The 21960-nt window shown below is 46.9% G+C and overlaps 1 protein-coding gene across 1 annotated transcript in view; it reads left to right on the forward strand.

Annotated features, from left to right (window-relative positions):
* The window catches only part of RAB8B (RAB8B, member RAS oncogene family), a 79936-nt gene extending 60403 nt beyond the window's left edge, over nt 1–19533 (forward strand). The window contains exons 7-8 of the mRNA XM_063926532.1: nt 17810–17860; nt 18540–19533. Coding sequence (XP_063782602.1) covers nt 17810–17860; nt 18540–18632 — 144 coding nt within the window. The 3' untranslated portion in view covers nt 18633–19533. The remainder of the gene's footprint in view (nt 1–17809; nt 17861–18539) is intronic.
* Nucleotides 19534–21960: the final 2427 nt, after the last annotated feature.

The raw sequence follows: 21960 nt of genomic DNA on the forward strand, positions 1-21960 counted from the left end.
AGTCCTGCTGGCAACAGGATCACTGCAACGAGGGACTTAGGGGAGAAGGAGTGAACTCACCTGCGTGCAGGATGGATTGGCTTCTTGGCTACTGGACATCAGCTCCAGAGGGACGATCACAGGTACAGCCTGGATGGTCACCGGAGCCGCGCCGCCGGCCCCCTTGCAGATGCTGAAGTAAGAAGAGGTCCAGAATCGGCGGCTGAAGACTCCTGCAGTCTTCTAAAGGTAGCGCACAGCACTGCAGCTGTGCGCCATTTTCCTCTCAGCACACTTCACACGGCAGTCACTGAGGGTGCAGGGCGCTGGGAGGGGGGCGCCCTGGGAGGCAAATGAAAACCTTTTTTGGCGAAAAATACCTCACATATAGCCCCCAGAGGCTATATGGAGATATTTAACCCCTGCCAAGATTCACTAAATAGCGGGAGACGAGCCCGCCGAAAAAGGGGCGGGGCCTATCTCCTCAGCACACAGCGCCATTTTCTCTCACAGAAAGCCTGGAGAGAAGGCTCCCAGGCTCTCCCCTGCACTGCACTACAGAAACAGGGTTAAAACAGAGAGGGGGGGCACTGATTTTGGCGATATTGAGATATATATAAAGATGCTATAAGGGAAAACACTTATATAAGGTTGTCCCTATATAATTATAGCGTTTTGGTGTGTGCTGGCAAACTCTCCCTCTGTCTCCCCAAAGGGCTAGTGTGGGTCCTGTCCTCTGTCAGAGCATTCCCGGTGTGTGTGCTGTGTGTCGGTACGTGTGTGTCGACATGTATGAGGACGATGTTGGTGAGGAGGCGGAGAAATTGCCTGTAATGGTGATGTCACTCTCTAGGGAGTCGACACCGGAATGGATGGCTTATTTAGGGAATTACGTGAGAATGTCAACACGCTGCAAGGTCGGTTGACGACGTGAGACGACCGACAAACTATTAGTACCGGTCCAGGCGTCTCAGAAACACCGTCAGAGGCGTTAAAAACGCCCATTTACCTCAGTCGGTCGACACAGACACAGACACGGACACTGAATCCAGTGTCGACGGTGAATAAACAAACGTATTTCTCATTAGGGCCACACGTTAAGGGCAATGAAGGAGGTGTTGCATATTTCTGATACTACAAGTACCACAAAAAAGGGTATTATGTGGGAGTGAAAAAACTACCTGTAGTTTTTCCTGAATCAGATAAAATAAAATGAAGTGTGTGATGATGCGTGGGGTTACCCCGATAGCAAATATTGGCGTTATACCCTTTCCCGCCAGAAATTAGGGCGCGTTGGGAAACACCCCTTAGGGTGATAAGGCGCTCACACGCTTATCAAGTGGCGTTACCGTCTCCAGATACGGCCGCCCTCAAGGAGCCAGCTGATAGGAAGCTGGAAAGATATCCTAAAAAGTATATACACACATACGGTGGTTATACTGCGACCAGCGATCGCCATCAGCCTGGAGATGCAGTGCTGGGTTGGCTTGGTCGGATTCCCTGACTGAAAATATTTTATTCATATAGAGCATTTAATAGGATGCATTCTATATATATGTACGTGAGATGCACAGAGGGATATTTGCTCTCTGGCATCAAGATAAGTACGTTGTCCATATCACCCAGAAGATGTCATGGACACGACAGTGGTCAGGTGATACAGATCCCATACGGCACATGGAAGTATTGCCGTATAAAGGGAAGGAGTTAGTTGGGGTCGGTCCATCGGACCTGGGGACCACGGCAACAGCTGGGAAATCCAACCTTTTTACCCCAAGTTACATCTCAGCTGAAAAAGACACCGTCTTTTCAGCCTCAATCCTTCCTTTCCCATGAGGGCATGCAGGCAAAAGGCCAGTCATATCTGCCCAGACATAGAGGTAAGGGAAGTAGACTGCAGCAGGCAGCCCCTTCCCAGGAAAAGAAGCCCTCCACCGCGTCTGCCAAGTCCTCAGCATGACGCTGGGGCCATGCAAGCGGACTCAAGGTGGGGGGGTAGTCTCAAGAGTCTCAGCGCGCAGTGGGATCACTCGCAGGTTGACCCCTAGATAGTACAAGTATTATCCCAGGGGTACAGATTGGAGAGTCGAGACATCTTCTCCTCGCAGGTTTCTGAAGTCTGCTTTACCAACGGCTCCCTCCGACAGGGAGGCAGCATTGGAAACAATTCACAAGCTGTATATCCAGCAGGTGATAAATCAAAGTACCCCTCCTACAACAAGGAAAAGGGTATTATTTTTCCACACTATATTGTGGTACTGACGCCAGACGGCTTGGTGAGACATAGTCTAAACTGAAATCTTTGAACACTTGCATAAAAGGTTCAAATCGAGATGGAGTCACTCAGAGCAGTGATAGCGAACCGGAAAAAAGGGGACTATATGGTGTCCCTGGACATCAAGGATTACCTCCATGTCCAAATTTGCCCTTCTCAACAAGGGTACCTCTGGTTCGTGGTACAGAACTGTCAATATCAGTTTCAGACGATGCCGTTTGAATTATCCACGGCACCCCGGGCCTTTTACCAAGGTAATGGCCGAAAAGATGTTTCTTCAAAGAAAAAAGGCATCTAAATTATCCCTTACTTGGACGATATCCTGAAAAGGGCAAGTTCCAGAGAACAGTTGGCGGTCGGAAGAGCACTATCTAAAGTAGTTCTACGACAGCACGACTGGATTCTAAATATTCCAAGAATCGCAGCTGTTTTCCGACGATACGTCTGCTGTTCCTAGGAATGATTCTGGGCATAGTCCAGAAAAAGGTGTTCCTCCGGGAGGAAAAAGCCAAGGAGTTATTCGACCTAGTCAGAAACCTCCTAAAACCAGGCCAAGTATCAGTGCATCAATGCACAGGAGTCCTGGGAAAAATGGTGGCTTCTTACGAAGCGATTCCATTCGGCAGATCTCAGGGGATTTGCTGGACGAATGGTCCGGATCGCATTTTCAGATGCATCAGCGGATAATCCTGTCTCCAAGGACAAGGGTGTCTCTTCTGTGGGGGCTGCAGAGTGCTCATCTTTTAGAGGGCAGCACACTCAGCATTCAGGACTGTGTTCTGGGGACCACGGATACCAGCCTGAGAGGCTGGGGAGTAGTCACACAGGGAAAAAATTTCCAAGGAAGTGTGGTCAAGTCTGGAGACTTCTCTCCACATGAATATACTGGAGCTAAGGGCAATTTACAATGCTCTGAGCCTAGGAAGACTCCTGCTTCAAAGTCAACCGGTGCTGATCCAGTAGGACATCATCATGGCGGTCGCCCACGTTATCAGACGGGGCGACACAAGAAGCAGGAGGGCAATGACAGCAAGGATTCTTCGCTGGGCGGAAAATCATGTGATAACACTGTCAGCAGTGTTCATTCCGGGAGTGGGCAACTGGGAAGATTTCCTCAGCATAAATGAATTCCACCCGGAAAAGTGGAAACTTAATCTGGAAGTTTCCACATGATTGTAAACCGTTGGGAAAGACCAAAGGTGGTTATGATGGCGTCCCACCTGAAGCGCCAGGTCAAGAGACACTCAGGCAATAGCTGGGACGCTCTGGTAACACCGTCGGTGTACCAGTCGGTGTATGTGTTCCATCCTCTGCTTTTCATACCCAATGTATTGAAAATGATAGGAAGGAGAGGAGTAAGAACTATACTCGTGGCTCCGGTTTGGCCAAGAAGGACTTGGTTCCCGGAACTTCGAGAGATACTAAGAAGGGTCTTGATTCGGCAAGAACCGTGTCTGTTCCGGGACTTACCGCAGCTGCGTTGACGCCAAGGCGGGTGAACGCCGGATCCTAAGGGAAGAGGCATTCCGGAAGAGGTCATCCCTACCCTGGTCAGAGCCAGGAAGGAGGTGACCGCACAACATTATCACCACTTAGGTGAAAATATGTGCCAGGGTGTGAGTCCAGGAAGGCTCCACGGAAGAATTTCAACTAGGTTAATTTCTACATTTCCTGCAAACAGGAGTGTCTATGGGTCTCAAATTGGGTCCATTAAGGTTCAAATTTCGGCCTGTTGATTTTCTTCCAGAAAGAAATTGGCTTCAGTTCCTGAAGTCCAGAAGTTGTTAAGGGAGTACTGCATATACAGCCCCTTTGATGTCTCCAGTGGCACTGGGCGATCTCAAAGTAGTTTTGGGATTCCTAAAAAATCACATTGGTTTAAACAACTCAAATCTGTGGATTTGATATATCTCACATGGAAAATGACCATGCTGTTGGTCCTGGCCTCGGCCAGGCGAGTGTCAGAATTGGCGGCTTTATCTCACAAAGCCATATCTGATTGTCCATTCGGACAGAGCAAAGCTGCGGACTCGTCCCCAGTTTCTCCTTAAGGTGGTGTCAGCGTTTCACCTGAACCGGCTTATTGTGGTACCTGCGGCTACTAGGGACTTGGAGGACTCCAAGTTGCTGGATGTTATCAGGGCCCTGAAAATATAGTTTCCAGGTTGGCTGGAGTCAGGAAATCTGACTTGCTGTTTATCCTGTATGCACCCAACAATGCTGGGTGCTTCTGCTTCTAAGCAGTCGATTGCTCGTGGGATTGGTAGCACAATTCAACTTGCACATTCTGTGGCAGGCCTGCCACAGTCTAAATCTGTTAAGGCCCATTCCACAAGGAAGGTGGGCTCATCTTGGGCGGCTGCCCGAGGGGTCTCGGCATTACAACTTTGCCGAGCAGCTACGTGGTCGGGGGAGAACACGTTTGTAAAATTCTACAAATTTGATACCCTGGCAAAAGAGGACCTGGAGTTCTCTCATTCGGTGCTGCAGAGTCATCCGCACTCTCCCGCCCGTTTGGGAGCTTTGGTATAATCCCCATGGTCCTTTCAGGAACCCCAGCATCCACAAGGACGATAGAGAAAATAAGAATTTACTTACCGATAATTCTATTTCTCGGAGTCCGTAGTGGATGCTGGGCGCCCATCCCAAGTGCGGATTATCTGCAATACTTGTACATAGTTATTGCTAACTAAATCGGGTTATTGTTGTTGTGAGCCATCTTTTCAGAGGCTCCGCTGTTATCATACTGTTAACTGGGTTCAGATCACAGGTTGTACAGTGTGATTGGTGTGGCTGGTATGAGTCTTACCCGGGATTCAAAATTCCTCCCTTATTGTGTACGCTCGTCCGGGCACAGTACCTAACTGGAGTCTGGAGGAGGGTCATAGGGGGAGGAGCCAGTGCACACCACCTGATCGGAAAGCTTTACTTTTTGTGCCCTGTCTCCTGCGGAGCCGCTATTCCCCATGGTCCTTTCAGGAACCCCAGCATCCACTACGGACTCCGAGAAATAGAATTATCGGTAAGTAAATTCTTATTATTATCTAGCGACATCTCATATAGCTCAGGGTATGCACTATTGAACCACAGTGGGGTACAGGTATCATGTCCCTCCCAGTCATATAAAGTGTGCGCATAGCGCCAGATAAGCAAGGCTTGACGCAACAGGGGAGGCAAGCCAGACGTTGAGAGACCAGAAAGGAGAAGCTGAAGAGGAGAGAGAGAGAGAGAAAGCAGGAGAACACTCCGTCCGCTCAGCCAGAAACCCCCTCACCGTAGCACCCAGAGAATCCCCGGTCCATTCACTCAGATGGGCCAGCTGAGCCGCCACATAGTATAGTCTGAGATCCGGGAGACTTGCCCCGCCGGACATCTGAGATCTGCATAGTGTTCTGATAGAGACCCGCGCTGGCCTGCCACTCCATATAAAACTCCCTCAATAACCGTAAAGATCATCTTGGGAAGGTAGACCGGGGAATTGTGCAGAACATAAAGGAACTTTGGCTGCATCACCATTTTAAATAAATTAACCCTACCCATGACAGACAATGGTAATTTTTTCCAGCTATGAGCCTTCTCTTTAAATGTCGCTAATATGGGGTCGATATTTTGGGCCACATAGCTACGCGCCATAGGAGTAATCCAGATGCCTAAATACTTGAACCGCAGTGTCCATTGCAAAGGATACGCCCCCGTGTGTTTTCAGGGAGAAGGCCAGAAATAGGAAAAATGTGGGATTTGTCCCAGTTAATTAGCAGACCGGAAAAGATACCAAAATTCTCCACTACCTGTAACACTGTTTGTAGGGAGTCATCAGAGTCCTGCAGGAAAAGAAGCATGTCATCCGCGTATAGCGCCACCACATCTACATGACCCCCAATCTCAACTCCCTTGACCCCGCCATTACTGCGCAGCAGGGCGGCCAACGGCTCCACGGCGATCGCAAACAGTGCAGGAGATAGGGGACAACCCTGTCGAGTGCCCCTCTCCAACGCAAAAAGCTCAGACGTGAAACCATTGGCCGTAACACGAACCACAGGCAAGGAATACAACAACTGGATAAAGCTAATAAATCGAGGGCCAAAAGCAAATTTCTCCAGCACCCCCCACAGGTACCTCCATTCTACAGAGTCGAACGCTTTGGCCGCATCTAGGGACACCACCACCGCGTCCGACCCCACCATATCACTTCTCTGGAGATGACAGAACAATCTACGCAGATTTTGGGCCGTGGATTTACCCGGCATAAAGCCAGTCTGGTCTGGATGAATTATTGTTGCAATTACCAAATTCAATCGAGATGCCAAGATTTTTGCCAGTATCTTGACATCAGTATTGAGGAGGGAAATGGGTCGATAAGACTCGGGGAGCAGGGGTTCTTTCCCTGGTTTCAACAGGACAATTATATTGGCCTCGGCCATAGAACCTCTAAGAGTAGTTCAAACAATTGTAAGAGATAGGGGGCAAAAAAAGTACTGTATTTTTATAGACTTCACCCGGAAGTCCATCGGATCCCGGTGCCTTAGACGCCGGGAGAGACAGGATCGCAGCCTCCACCTCCTCCAACGTGATAGGCGCATCCAGAGCCCCCGAGTCCTCCCGGGACAAGCATGGCAGGGTCAACTGAGCCAAAAACTCCCCAAGCTGATCATCAGAGTAACCGGCTCGGGAGGCATAAAGCGAGGAATAATAACTACGGAAGGTCTCCGCCACCATTGATCCAGAATAACACAGTTGGCCAGCAGAGTTCTTCACACACTGAATTACTGTTCTAGGGGAATCAGACCGGGCCAAAAAGGCCAAGTAGCTGCCATTCATCTCCGCCCGAAAATACTGCTCATGTCCCGCAAAAAGGAGTCTACGCCTGGATTTCTCAAATAAACAATCCGACCACTCACTCTGCGCGTTCTTCCACAACAACTCATCAGACCGCAAATGGGTAATAAGATATTGAGATTCCAGCTGCTGGCACAAAGATTCCAACCGCACCTCCTCCCTCTTACTGAACGCTTTAACTTCAGAGATCCGCTTTATAAAGGAGCCCCGCAAAAACGCTTTAAAGGCATCATGCTTCAGCGACAGAACACTGTATAGTAAATTATCTTCCTGGAACCCTTCCCAGGCGGCAATCAGATACGCACTTCCCCCCCCCCAGTAGAGTCAACCAAAAGGGGTTAAGCTTCCACATTTTTGCACCCCGCTCCCAACCAATATTAACTGTGACTAAAACAGGAGAGTGATCCGATATGCCCCTAGGGAGATAGTCCACCGCCAGCACGTCCGGGGATAAATCAGGAGAAACTAAAACCAAATCAATACCAGAAAAAGCATGATGGGTAGCGGACTGACAGGATAAATGAGTGGTCGCGGGATTGCGACATCTTCATACATCCTCCAGCCCCAGCTCCGCCACCAGTCTCGCGAACGAGGTAGGGGACGCCAGGGGAGGGGAAGACGCAACAGACTCCCTCCACCTGTCCATACCACTATCCATAACATTGTTAAAATCCCTTAGGCATATCACAGGGGGAGCAGGGGTTCGGGCCAGGAAACGGGCAGCGTGACGGAGAACCTCATTATTATATGGCGGGGGGACATATACTGCTAATATATGAAACAATCGGCAGTTAATATGGGCTCGTAGGAAGACGTATCTGCCATATTGGTCAGTTTCACATTCATCCAGATGAAATTGTACGGACTTTCTAATCATTACAGAAACGCCTCTGGCACTGCTAGAGAAAGTGGAATGATACACGTGACTAACCCATGGTTTTTTAAGTGCCAACACCCTACCTCCATGCAAATGTGTTTCAGAAAGACAAATTATGTCCGCCTGGTATTTTTTAACCTGAGTCAGGACCAACGATCTTTTGATTTTTTCATTCAATCCCCGAACGTTCCAGCTGAGCAGATGGAGCCCCTCAGAAACAGCAGACATAGAAATCGTAACGGAAAGGGGTAACAGGATAGATTAAAGAGACATGCAGCAAAACCTGGCATCGCAACATAGCAAGGCTGAGCAAACAATAAATAGGGACAGGAGCAACCAGTCCCCCTACGTCCCAGGAGGCAAAAGAGCACAGAGCAATATCATACAGAAATAACGCGTCATTGCAAAGTACGCACAGAACTAAAAAATGATGGCTTAGAAAAAAACAAACTAACCCCCCCCCCCGCACCCACCCTGTATCACCTCGCAAACTTAAGGCATACCTGGATCCCGTAACTCCCATTAAGTAACCAAACTAAGGGATAAGGGCCTAACCAAAGAACCTAAGGAAAAGCCCTTACACTATTTTCAGTAAGAGCTCTCCACAACTCGTAGAAAAAAGTAGTACCCCAACCCTGAAAAAAGAAAAAAACAACATAGCCAGGCACATGCCCCATTACAAAGTAGCAAATAGCAGTAAAATAATGTGGGACTGACCGTTACCGCCATATCATAACGATGCAGAGCGAGCAATAACATAAATTTGCCCCACTCCCATACGCCCCACATTGCATATATCCTCACATTGCATTTATATTCACAGGAATATGCATTAGATAAATAGGTGCAAAAAAACTGAAAGCAGCCTCAGAGCAACAACACATCATTAAGGAGGACGTGGTTGACGCTCCAGCCATGCACCAGCATCTTGAGGAGATGTGAAAAAATGTGTGGTGTTGTTAAGCACCACCCGCAACTTGGCTGGAAACATCATAGCATATTGTATATTGCGGTCTCTGAGCTGACGCTTGACTTGAATAAATTGAGATCGGCTCTTTTGCACCTCCAGGGCAAAATCAGGAAATACGGAAATATTATGTCCATCTTGTTGGATAGGGCCCTTTGTTCGGGCCAGACGGAGCACAGTGTCACGGTCCTTGAAATGCAGGAAGCGTGCAATAAATGTTCTAGCCGGGGCCCCCGGTGGCGGCGGTCTAGGCGGGAGCCTGTGCGCCCTCTCCACCGCAAATTGAGAGGTAAATGCCTCCTTGCCAAACAGATCAATAAGCCACCCTTCAAGAAATGACTCCGGGAGTTGCCCTCCGCTCTCTCGGGCAACCCGACAAATCGGACGTTGTTGCGCCGCAATCTCCCTTCTATATCTGACATTTTAGCCTGCATAGATGTCACTTGGGTAGACAGGTCCGCCACTCTCAACTGCAAGGGTGGAGCAGCATCCTCCAAAGCCGATATCCGATGTTCAGTTTCACCCACACGCTCTCGGATCTTCTGCATATCCTGCCTTAGCAGAGAAACATCCATTTGTACTTGCCCAATCCGGTCCGTGACCCTCTGTTCGGACGCAGAGATTGCCTGCAATATTTGCTGGGTAGAATGCACCTGCTCATCATGGTCGGAGGTGTCCACCTCGGCCGCAGGCGAGGGCGGGCCGGCTTCACCCCGCTTTGCCGACGTAGATGCCTGCTGTGATCTGGCAAATTTCTCCAGTTTCGCAGCAGCGTTAGCCGCACTCTGTCCTCCCTTCACCATGGTACCCCTGGACGGGAATGCAGATCCACAGGAGTATTACAGCAGGTTCAGCACACTGGTCAGGGCCGCCCGGGCCGGGCAGATATGGCACCCCAAATAAACGGAACACGTATGTGGGCACACTGCAGATAGTCCGGAAGCAGGTGTACGTTGTGTAAATTGCAGCAGAATAAAAGCTGAGTCAGGGACACCCAGGCTATCACCACAGGATAACAGGCAGTTAATGTAGGGCAGCCGGTTTCAGTGGAGTATATACAGTCCATCCAAGAGAAAATATAAAGGACACTGGCTTTGCGAGGCCTCGTGGAAGTATTAAGCCCAGGAGGGAGACAGGATGGCAACCACAGTCATCGCTCCGCACAGCACCGCAGGGGGAGAAGGAGCAGCAGGGCTAAAAATGGTGGCTTTTCGCGGGCTTTTTCCACCCGGGCTCGGTCTCCAGCGCCACCGCAGTGGGGCTTCAGGCATGCACCCCCAGCGGACAGCAGATAGTAGGGCCCTCTCCCCTGCAGCCCCCAGCCGTAGGACCAGCTCACAGGCACCGCCGGGCGCGCGGACACGCGCCGCTCCCGAGCTCCGCCGGCGGGGAGGCAGGGAGCCGGGGACCACGCTGGAAGGTCCACAGCAGCACAACCGCGCCGCACAACGGGTCAGCAAGGGCAGCAGCAGAGGCAGCACACACTCAGGGGCCAGCTGGCAGGGAGCAGGATCCACGGGTTGGGGAAAACGGATGGGTTTACGGGATTTTTAGCGGAGAGCTAAGGCTGCACACAGCTACTCCATACCGATCCAAGCCACGCCCCCGAGAGAGCGGATCTTAAGTGGTTAACGGTTAAAGTTCTTTTTTTACTGGCAATGGCGTCAGCCAGAAGAGTGTCAGATTTGGGAGCATTATCATGTAAGCCTCCTTTCCTAAGTTTTTTTCCAGACAGAGCAGTTCTCAGAACGAGATCTAGCTATCTTCCAAAGGTGGTATCAAAATTTCACCTGAATGAAGAGATTGTAGTCCCAGCTTTTCAGGTATTGGGACTATCTGCAGGAGAAGCGTCGCTGGACGTGGTCCGGGCTTTAAAAATCTACATAGATCGTACTAGTGCCATCAGGAAAACAGATTCCCTCTTCATCCTCGACGGATTCCATAGAAGAGGATGGCCTGCTAGTAAACAGACGCTGGCGAGATGGCTCCGAATGGTAATATCTGAAGCTTATTCTCATGCAGATCTCCCTATTCCGGCTAATGTCTCTGCACACTCTACACGTAAGGTAGGTCCTTCTTGGGCAGCACAGCAGGGTGCTTCAGCAGAACAGATATGTAGGGCAGCCACATGGTCTTCCATAAACACATTCATCAGACATTATGCCTTGGATACTTTTGCCTCTCATGACGCAGACTTCGGGCGAAAGGTCCTCCTGTGCAATCAAGAGCGTCCCCACCACTAAAATGGCTTTGGGAATCCCAATGTTATCCTGTGGACCCAGCCAGAGAAATGAACGTTATTGTAAGAACTTACCGTTGATAACGTGATTTCTCTTATGTCCACAGGTATCCACAGGGATCCCACCCTGACGCATCTGATTTGAGGATCTAGACAATCACTAAACCTTTTCCTTCTTGTATGGAAGGGTGTGCATGTGTGTTCTTATCGCCTGTACAGGTCTCTACCTAATGTTCCTGCCTAAAATCGCTGTGGAAAGAACTGATCTGACAGAGTCAGTGGGCGGGACTATATAGTGGAGGCCCCAATGCATCCTGGGAGGCCAGAAAGCTTGTGACCGTGTTGGTGCCATTTTCGCTGTCGCTCGACAATATCCCAATGTTATCCTGTGGATACCTGTGGACATAAGAGAAATCACGTTATCAACGGTAAGTTCTTACCATAACGTTCATTTTCCTCCATCTCACGAGCTGAACACTCTTTGAGGGAGTCTGGGTAAACCCTGAAAAGAAATTTCAGATTCCCAAAAGAATTCAGGTAGCTCATCCTTTCCCGGCAGAGAACAGGAAAAGGTGGGAGTGTTCACCCCCCCCCCACCCGTTTTAGACAGTGCCCTGTCACAATTAACAAAAAAGGTGATTCTCCCTGCACCTGGGACGGCTTCCCTAAAGGAGCCGGCAGACCGCAAGTTTGAGAATACGTTGAAATCTATTTATGTGGCCAATGGGACACTACTCAGGCCTACCATTGCCTGTGTGTGGGTGAGTAGTGCTATTGAAAAGTGGTCAGAAAACTTGTCATCAGACATTGACACAATAGATAGAGACGAGATACTCCTAACGTTAGGTCATATCAAAGACGCTGCTGCATACATGCTAGAAGCCTTGAAAGATATTGGTCTCTTGGAATCAAGAGCCGCTACCATGGCAGTCTCCGCATGGAGGGCGTTGTGGATCCGCCAATGGAATGCTGACGCAGATTCCAAAAGGAATATGGAGGCTCTCCCGTATAAAGGTGAGGCTTTGTTTGGAGATGGGCTGGATGCTTTAGTTTCTGCGGCTACCGCTGGTAAGTCGACATTCTTGCCTAATGCTCCTGCGCCGGCGAAAAAGACACTCTCAGATGCAGTCCTTTCGGCCCAATAAATACAAAAAGGTTAAAGGTTCCCCTTTCTTTGCGGATAAAGGAAGTGGAAAAGGAAAAAAGTCTGCAGCGTCTACAGGATCACAAGAGCAGAAATCAACTTCTGCTTCTGCCAAATCTTCAGCATGGCGCTGGGGCTCGCTTGCGGGAGTCCGCTCAGGTGGGGGCACGTCTGAAACTCTTCAGTTAGTTCTGGGTTCAATCTGGCCTGGACCCGTGGGTCTTACAAATAGTATCCCACGGGTACAAACTGGAGTTTCAAGACATTCCCCAATGCCGATTTTTCAAATCTGTCTTACCATCTTCTATCCCAGACAGGGAAGTGATGGAGGCAGCAATATAAAAATTGTGTCAGTATCAAGTGATTGTCCTGGTTCCCTTGTCGCAACAACGAGAAGGGTTTTATTCAAGCCTATTCGTAGTTCCGAAGGCAGACTGCTCGGTCAGACCGATTCTAAACCTGAAAACTCTGAATCTCTACCTGCAAAGGTTCAAGATGGAATCCCTGAGGGCAGTGATTTCCAGTCTGGAGAAAGGGGACTTCATGGTGTCAGTGGACATAAAAGATGCCTACTTACATGTTCCCATTTATCCTCCACATCAAGCTTATCTGAGATAAGCTTATCTGAGATCTGCGATACAGGATTGTCATTACCAATTTCAGACGTTGCCGTTTGGACTCTCCACGGCACCGAGGGTGTTCACCAAGGTGATGGCAGAGATGATGGTCCTCCTTCAACAGAAAGGAGTCAATATATAATTCCTTACCTGGACGATCTCCTGATAAAAGCGAGGTCCAGGGAAAGGTGGGTGCAGAACATTGCACTCTCCCTGACAGTACTTCAACAACACTGTTGGATCATAAATTTTCAAAAATCACAGTTTGAACAGACAACAAGATTGTCTTTTCTGGGGATGATACTGGACACAGAAGTACAGGGGGTATTTCTTCCAGTAGAAAAGGCTCTGGAAATCCAGAGAATGGTCAAACAAATTCTGAAACCAACAAGAGTGTCAATTCATCAATGCATTCGGGTGTTGGGAAAGATGGTAGCGGCCTACGAGGCCATACAGTTTGGCCGATTCTATGCGAGAGTATTCCAGTGAGACCCGTTGGACAAGTGGTCCGGATCTCACTTTCAGATGCACCAGAGGATTATCCTGTCATCCAAAGCCAGAATTTCGCTCCTGTGGTGGATACAAAGTTCTCACCTACTAGAGGGACGCAGGTTTGGGATTCAGGACTGGGTCCTAGTAACCACGGATGCAAGTCTCCGAGGCTGGGGAGCAGTCACACAGGGGGAAAGCTTCCAAGGAAGATGGTTAAGTCAAGAAACTTGTTTTCACATAAACGTTTACAATGGCCTTCTACAAGCAGTGCATCTTCAAGATCAACCCGTACAGATCCAGTCGGACAATGTAACAGCGGTCGCGTACATAAACCGTCAGGGCGGAATGAAAAGCAGAGCGGCAATGGCAGAGGTGACAAAGATCCTCCTCTGGGCAGAAAGACATGCAAGAGCTCTGTTGGCAATTTTCATTCCAGGAGTGGACAACTGGGAAGCAGACTTCCTCAGCAGACACTATCTCCATCCAGGAGAATGGGGCCTCCACCAAGAAGTCTTCACAGAGGTGACAGGTCTTTGGGGAGTTCCTCAAGTAGACATGATGGCATCTCGTCTCAACAAGAAGCTTCAGAGATATTGTTCCAGGTCGAGAGACCCTCAAGCAATAGCAGTGGATGCACTAGTGACCCAGTGGGTGTTTCGGTCGGTGTATGTTTTCCCTCCACTTCCACTAATACCAAAAGTTCTCAAGATCATAAGAAGAACAAGGGTTCGAGCGATCTTCGTTGTCCCGGACTGGCCAAGGAGGTCTTGGTATCCAGATCTTCAAGAGTTACTCATAGAAGATCCTCTGCCTCTTCCTCTTCGCGAGGACCTGCTACAGCAGGGGCCGTGCGTGTATCAAGACTTACCGCGGCTTCGTTTGACGACATGGCTGTTGAACGCCGGATCCTAGCCCGGAAGGGTATTCCCAAAGAAGTAATTCCCACTCTGATTCAGGCCAGGAAAGGGGTAACGTCTAAACATTACCACCGTATTTGGAGAAAATGTGTCTTGGTGTGAATCCAAGAAGGCTCCAACGGAAGAGTTTCAGTTAGGACGTTTTCTCCATTTTCTTCAGGCGGGTGTGGTTGCGGGCCTACGATTGGGTTCAATCAAGGTCCAGATTTCGGCCTTGTCAGTTTTCTTTCAAAAACAATTGGCCTCCTTTCCAGAAGTTCAGACCTTCGTGAAAGGGGTTCTGCACATCCAACCTCCATTTGTGCCTCCTGTGGCACCATGGGATCTTAACGTGGTGTTGCAGTTCCTTCAATCGGATTGGTTTGAACTTCTCCAGGAGATAGAATTGAAGTTTCTCACTTGGAAAGTGGTCATGCCATTGGCATCCGCAAGGGTGTCTGAGTTAGGGGCCTTGTCTCACAAGAGCCCGTACTTGATTTTCCATGAAGATAGGGCTGAGTTAAGAACTTCTCAGCAATTTCTTCCTAAGGTGGTTTCTTCTTTCCATATAAACCAACCTATTGTGGTGCCAGTGGCTACTGACACCTTAGCTGGTTCAAAGTCTCTGGATGTGGTCAGAGCCTTGAGAATTTGTTGCAAGAACAGCTCGAATACGGAAAACAGAGGCTCTGTTTGTCCTGTATGTTCCCAACAAGATTGGGTGTCCTGCTTCTAAGCAGACCATTGCGCGCTGGATCAGAGGTACGATTCAGCACGCTCATTCCACGGCAGGATTACCGATACCGAATTCGGTGCATGCCCATTCTACTAGAAAGGTGGGCTCATCCTGTGCGGCTGCCCGGGGGGGTCACGGCATTACAACTTTGCCAAGCAGCTACTTGGTCAGGGACAAACACGTTTGCAAAATTTTACAAGTTTGACACCTTGGCCGATGAGGACCTCAAGTTTGGTCAATCGGTGCTGCAGGGTCATCCGCACTCTCCCGCCCGTACTGGTGCTTTGGTATAACCCCATGGTACTGAAGTGGACCCCAGCATCCTCTAGGACGTATGAGAAAACAGTATTTTAATACCTACCGGTAAATCCTTTTCTCCTTGTCTGTAGAGGATGCTGGGCACCCAGCCTAGTGCGTACTTTACCTGCAGTTGTTATTTTGTTAAAAATGTTTTCAGCACGGTTGCTGAAATGTTGATGCCCGTTGGTATGTGTTTTGTTGAATGCCATGTGTGCGTCATGGTTAAAGTGTGAGCTTGTATGAATCTCACCGTTAACTTAAAAGTAAATCCTTTCCTCGACATGTCCGTCTCCCTGGGCACAGTTCCTATACTGAGGTCTGGAGGAGGGGCATAGAGGGAGGAGCCAGTTCACACTCTAGAAAAGTCTTAAAGTGCCCATGGCTCCTGCGGATCCGTCTATACCCCATGGTACTGAAGTGGACCCCAGCATCCTCTATGGACTAGGAGAAAAGGATTTACCGGTAGGTATTAAAATCCTGTTTTTCATGAGATTGCCACTTTAAATATGGAACTACTGTATATTTATAAATAACAGTACTGTTATATTACCAGTTGCTACATTTCTGTGTAATTAAGCATATTGTAATAGAAGTAATTGTGTTTTTAAGTGTACACCAACAAATTTCTTTTATAGTCCTTAAGGTGCATACACAGGTGAGAGATTGTCTATGCCCGATTTTGACTATGTGATTTCCCTTGAACTCCCCCAGAGCCCAGAAGCACAGATTTTGATAATCTGTACTTGAGATTTTGACTAAGTGCCAGTTTTGACTATACTTTGTACTAGATAGTCAAGATTGACTTGCTTGCGATACCGACCCAACGGGAGTGCACAAGAAATAACAATTTCTCTTGAGTATAGATAACCAATATATGTACTCCAGATCTGACACTGTTAAAATGCTGTTCTTGCCCTAGTAGTGATTGGATATTTATTACCACTTATAGGGCCCTATTTTTAATCCTACAATTTTTTTTTTTTTTTTAGTTAATCCATGATGAGTTGGAGATATTTTCTAATATTTGTTCTGTATAACATTGGATTTATGAACACTGTTGTGTATGGTGACCTGAATAGAATCTCCCTTACTTCCACCACCTTGAGTTTTCCTGAGCTAATACGATTCCCTGCAAACATCAGGCTTCCAATAGACAAAGTCGAAGAGTACCGCATCCACAAAGGCAAAATATGCGGTATTCATTTGATATCCTGAGGATCTAGTAACATGGGCAGGAACATTCTGTCTATATGTAGGTTATTGTTCACTGCAGAATGTGGATCATTGAGGGCCCATTTTAAGTTTTTAAGTTTGAATGGCAAATGGACGCGTGTATACAGCTGTTGTATTCTCTGAAATATCTGGCATAGTATTTAATATTTAAATCTTTCACCTTGAATTCCTGCTTGCCCCTTCTATACCACTCGAACTTCCCATATTCCTTCAAACCACCCCAAATCCCATTCTAAGCCCATAAGGGTTGTTTTCAATAAGTTATTAGCTTTTAGAGGTAATAGTGTTTTTATATTGAAAAAATACTTAACCTGCATTTGGTTGTGCAACACAAATTAAGATTTATTGATGTAGATAACTATATGGCCTGCATGAATTCTAAATCTATTATCACATTTCTATAAGTCAGGTGTGGCAGTTAGGAAGCGGATTGGCTGTTCATTTATCACTCCTTGGGTGGAATTCAAATGTATGAAAAGTCGGTTGGGAGTCTGTTTTTTCCTATCTAATAGACAGGAAAAAGCAGACACCCAACCGACTTTTCAAACATTTGAATTCCACCCAAGGAGTGATAAATGACCAGCCAATCCACTTCCTAACTGCCATGTCAGTGTTTTGCAAAATGACAGTTAGGAGCTGTTTGGCTGGTCATTTCTCTCTCCTTTTGAGTCTCAACTTTATCTCTCGTTAAGGCTTATTACATTTGGGCCTTAGTATTTAAACCCTAACTCATCTGTCCCGCAACTTAACCCTAAAACTATCCACCCATATTTACCGGCGAGATTCCACTGTCTGTGTTCTTACTGTCAGAATCGTTACAGCATCCTATAGATAATAAAGAGATAGATGGACGACATATTAGGGTAGGGTTCACTACGATATGCCGGCGGTCGGGCTCCCGGCTACCAGCATACCGGCGCCGGGAGCCCGACCGCCGGCTTACAGACAGTGTGGCAAGCGCAAATGAGCCCCTTGCGGGCTCACTGCGCTCGCCACGCTACGGGCACGGTGGCGCGCTACGCGCGTCGCACTATTTTATTCTCCCTCCAGGGGTGTCATGGACCCCCACGAGGGAGAATAAGTGTCGGTATGCCGGCTGTCGGGCTCTCGGCGCCGGTATGCTGGTCGCCGGGAGCCCGACCGCCGGCATACTGAAGACCACCCATTAGGGTAGTGTATGTATAGATTTGTCAATGTTTGTTTCTTGTTTGCTTTCAGGCCTTTTTCACTCTTGGTCGAGATATTATGACAAAACTCAACAGAAAAATGGTTTGTATTTGAAGCGCTAAAGGATAATTGAATATCTAGTCATGTATAATATCATTGTAAAGCAATGGTGGTGGCAAACTGGTGTCCTTAGTGTGACAGGTTTTGTACAGGTGATGGAAATGTACCAAGTCCTTTAGATTGGAGTAGGGTTAGCTGTAGTAAGGAAAAAGGGTTTTCAGATGATGTCTAAAGCTTTAAAGACCAAAGGAGAGCCTAATTGGGCATGGGTAGGACATGCCATTAGTAAGATGCTATGAGAGAAGTCTTGTAGGTGGGACTGTGAGGATGTTAAGTCTTATGGAACTTGAGGGACATTATTTTGAGATGAAAGCATGATGGTATTGGGGACTTTTTAGGTGAGACATAGTAATTTGCATTATATTTAGGGAATATGGTTAGCCATGTTTATACGGATTTATAAATGGTATAGGCATTTCCCTTTTTGGGAATTCTGGAAGTCTTTAAGACCGCTAGAATATATTTCTGGTTAATGGTTCTGGTTAATCTATTTGTTATAACTTAAACAGGAAAGTAATGCAATAAATCTAATAGAGTTTGCATGGTCAAGGATTAAATGAACGGGGAATAATTAGGGAATGTTTGAATTTATGAAGTCTCTTCAAATTCATTCTTAGTTATGGCTTAACTTTTTTTTCTTTTCACCTTCTTGGTTTTCCAGAATGAAAGCAGCTCTCCAGGTGGTGGTGGGCCTGTAAAAATAACAGAGAAATCCACAAAGAAAAGCAGTTTCTTTCGTTGTGTGTTACTTTGACGAACTGTAGCATGCGGCAGAAAGAAAAGAGATGGACTATGGCAGACCTGATTGACTGGCTTCTCGCCAAGCGCAGGTGCTGCAAAGGCCTCTGGGAGAGAAAAAAACATGCTGTTTGCTGAAAGCTCCAGATATGGGACAGTTGCCGACGTGGGTTTCTGGAGTGGAAGATTGTGAAAAGCCTTCTCATACCTACGGAATGAAAACGCAGGAACAAAGAGACAAGTGTAAAATAGCAAAATCTTAAATTTCCCCCTCCTATTTTATTTTTCTTGTAAAGGGTGTAGACCTTCTCAGAATGTATGCATTTTTGCCTCTGTTCAATAAGCCATTATAGTTTAAACTTTGTTTCTATACGTTTGGATTTCGAAGAAACCATGCTATTTTGTTTAAAGTTTTAAGTATGTATTATGTCTGGAAGGTGCAAGGTGGCCATTATTTTATTTCATGGTAGTCCTTGAAAACCATTTAACTTTCTAAGATCTGCAAATCCGGCTTGCTGCCTGTTTACTGATCAAGCACAAGTGTTGATAGATGCAGGATAGTGAAATATGTGGGATTTAGGGTTCTGACAAGAGTAAGATCAGTTTGCAAAGCAATGTTGTATCATTGATGATGCTCTCACAAAGCAGGGAAATTTGGTTTCAGAGGTTAAACCTTTTTATGTTTCTGAAATGTAGCCATATTTAATAGTGAAACTGATGCATCAGAAATGCTAATATAACAATGGGGAAGTTAAGAAAGTATGTTTGAATGTGTATAATACATTTTAAAGCAGCCCTAGACCATACGTTGTAGTTATAAGAGCAAGTTATACATTCACCCATGTGGCACTTTGTATTCCTGTTGTCCAAATGAATCCAATAACTGATTGTACTCCATGAATAAAGATGCAAACCTACCTTCCTAGATGCTAGAAGTACCTCGCCAGCCGTCATCTGGCACCTGCTTCAATGTGAACACTGTCACAAGTCTTGTGATTATCTACTAATGGTATAGTAAGATTTCCTTGCTCTGTATGTCCATTTAGCCAGTAGATGACATAGGAGAACATATATTACTAAGCACAATTCTTTTATTTTATGTATGTTTTATTTATTTATGCTTGAACCCCTCCAAACCACACACGTACTGAATGCTTTTCAAATCTATTCATAGGATCACCAATTTGAAGGATTATTAAAAAGGGATTCTCCACCTTCAGAGACTATAACGCAATGGGTCCCTCCCCATGTAGGGGGTAATTCAGACTGAATCTCTGCAGCGATCACAGTCTGAAACCTTTTGTGGAGTGTGCACACGCATCCCGGGAGTCCCAATAAGATGCTAACAGCATATCAGGGCTGTGATTGCCTCTGCCTGATTGACAGAGGCGGTAGCGGGGCTGGAGGGGGCGTGCCAACAGTGTTCCGGACAGCTGCCGCAACGCGGGATGCGGCGGGTAGCCGCCTGCCAGCGCTACTCAGCGCGTGCAAAAGCATTTCTGATATGCAATGCTTTTGCACCCGTGCACGGGGTGGGCTGCAGAGCCAGAAATGCCGGTCGGATTAGCCCTGTGCTGGGCGTCCACCCGCATGTCTGAGAAACTGATCGTAGATGTGCTATATTTAGCACATCTATGATCAGATCTGAATTAACCCCATAGTAGTGTACAGGAAGGTTTCCCTCCATCATCTAAAAAGAGAAAACTTTGGATCCCATAAAACAAATATTGGTGTCACAGGCAGTAAGATTTATGTGCAGGGAAGCATAGAAATATTCTACCACATCTCGCTGGCCAGCTATGGCTCCATCATTCGGATGAGGCTGGGTCCGTCTGTGTATGGGGCACACTAATTAGGGCAAGGCAATTTCCAAAGGTGGAAACTTATTTTTTGTTTTGTAAAGCATAGCTGAAACAAATGCTTTTTTGGTTTTATACATTTGGGTTTTTACTCCACCTATAATATGGTAACATGGATATGCAACCCTATAGTTTACATTGTCCTGCAGCTTTATTGTATCCTGTTCTTTCCGTTTCTTGTGGGAATGAATTGGGAATATTGTATTTACAGATCTTGTATAACAGTGCTCTTTGTATTGAGAAATGACCACTGAAGGTGTTTGAGAAGCAAAAATCTGTAAGTACTTCTGAAAGTGTCTGGTTTTGTGTTTGCTGTTATATATGCTGTGACCTTTCAGAGTGACTGGGCAGTAGCTCACACAGGCGATTGTGCAGAGATATTTGAAACATGCACTGGATTGAGGGGTTTGGAATAATGCCAGGGAACAAAACAAAATATTAATTTCTCAAGGAAAAGAGTTCAGCATAATCAATGGCCTATTTATTCAATTATTCTGAACGGAGTGACTGAAAGCAACAGTACGATTGTATGGACTTCCTACACTTCTCCCCTCATACATCTGTATTGGAGGGGAGTCTGCATACCTGTGTGGCGTGTGTGTGTGTGAGAGAGAGAGAGATACCAATGTGCTTTCAATTTCCCTGCAAACTTGCATCCCAAAACTTTGCATCCCCAAAACTCCCACATGCCTCTAACCCATCTGCTGTGATGTGTGTGTGTGTGTGTGTGTGTGTGTGTGTGTGTGGGGGGGGGGGGGGGGTATATTCTGGGTAATGTAGAACTGTGATGTAATTATGAAGCTGCTGATTGTATCTTAGTTTTATTTTGCCCAGTGCTTTAATGAAGTCAAGTCTTGAAAATATTAAGATTTAACCCTACGCCTAAACCTGTATTTTAAGACTACATAGTTTAAAAATGCATTCTTTTGTCCTGGGAATTGTTGTAGTAGTTTCCATCCATTGTTTTACTTTAAAGGAACTGTTACAGCAATGAATGTTCTGTTTGCCCCATGGTGTGTGTTCACATCTCTTTAAAGTGCTATTAGTTCTATATCCTAAATATTTACTAGTTACCAACTTACTTGACAGGACTTTAGATTGTCCCCCCCCCGAAAAACAAAAAAATCCATAACCATGTCATTGTTTGTTTTTTTCGGTTTCACTGTTCCTTATTTATGTTTTGTTTTTTAAACTGGGTGTCTTCCTACAGAATAAACTGCAGGGTGTATGTATGGGAGGCAGTCAATTTGCCAGCTGTCTGGATCCCGGCTGTCAGGATACCGACTCTGGAATCCCGACACCCTGTGAAATACCGACCGCTGGCTGAAATCCCCCTTTTGGCACCACCTGGGGAGGAATAAAACCCTGTGGCGCCCGAAGGAGGAGACACGCTGCGCTCACAGTCTGTCTCCTCACCGCCGGGATCCCAACAGCCCAGATATCATACTGATCCTGTATATATAGTTAGTGACGGCTTATGAAAGC

The sequence above is a fragment of the Pseudophryne corroboree genome, chromosome 6, assembly GCF_028390025.1.
Source record: "Pseudophryne corroboree isolate aPseCor3 chromosome 6, aPseCor3.hap2, whole genome shotgun sequence".
Lineage (NCBI taxonomy): Eukaryota > Metazoa > Chordata > Amphibia > Anura > Myobatrachidae > Pseudophryne > Pseudophryne corroboree.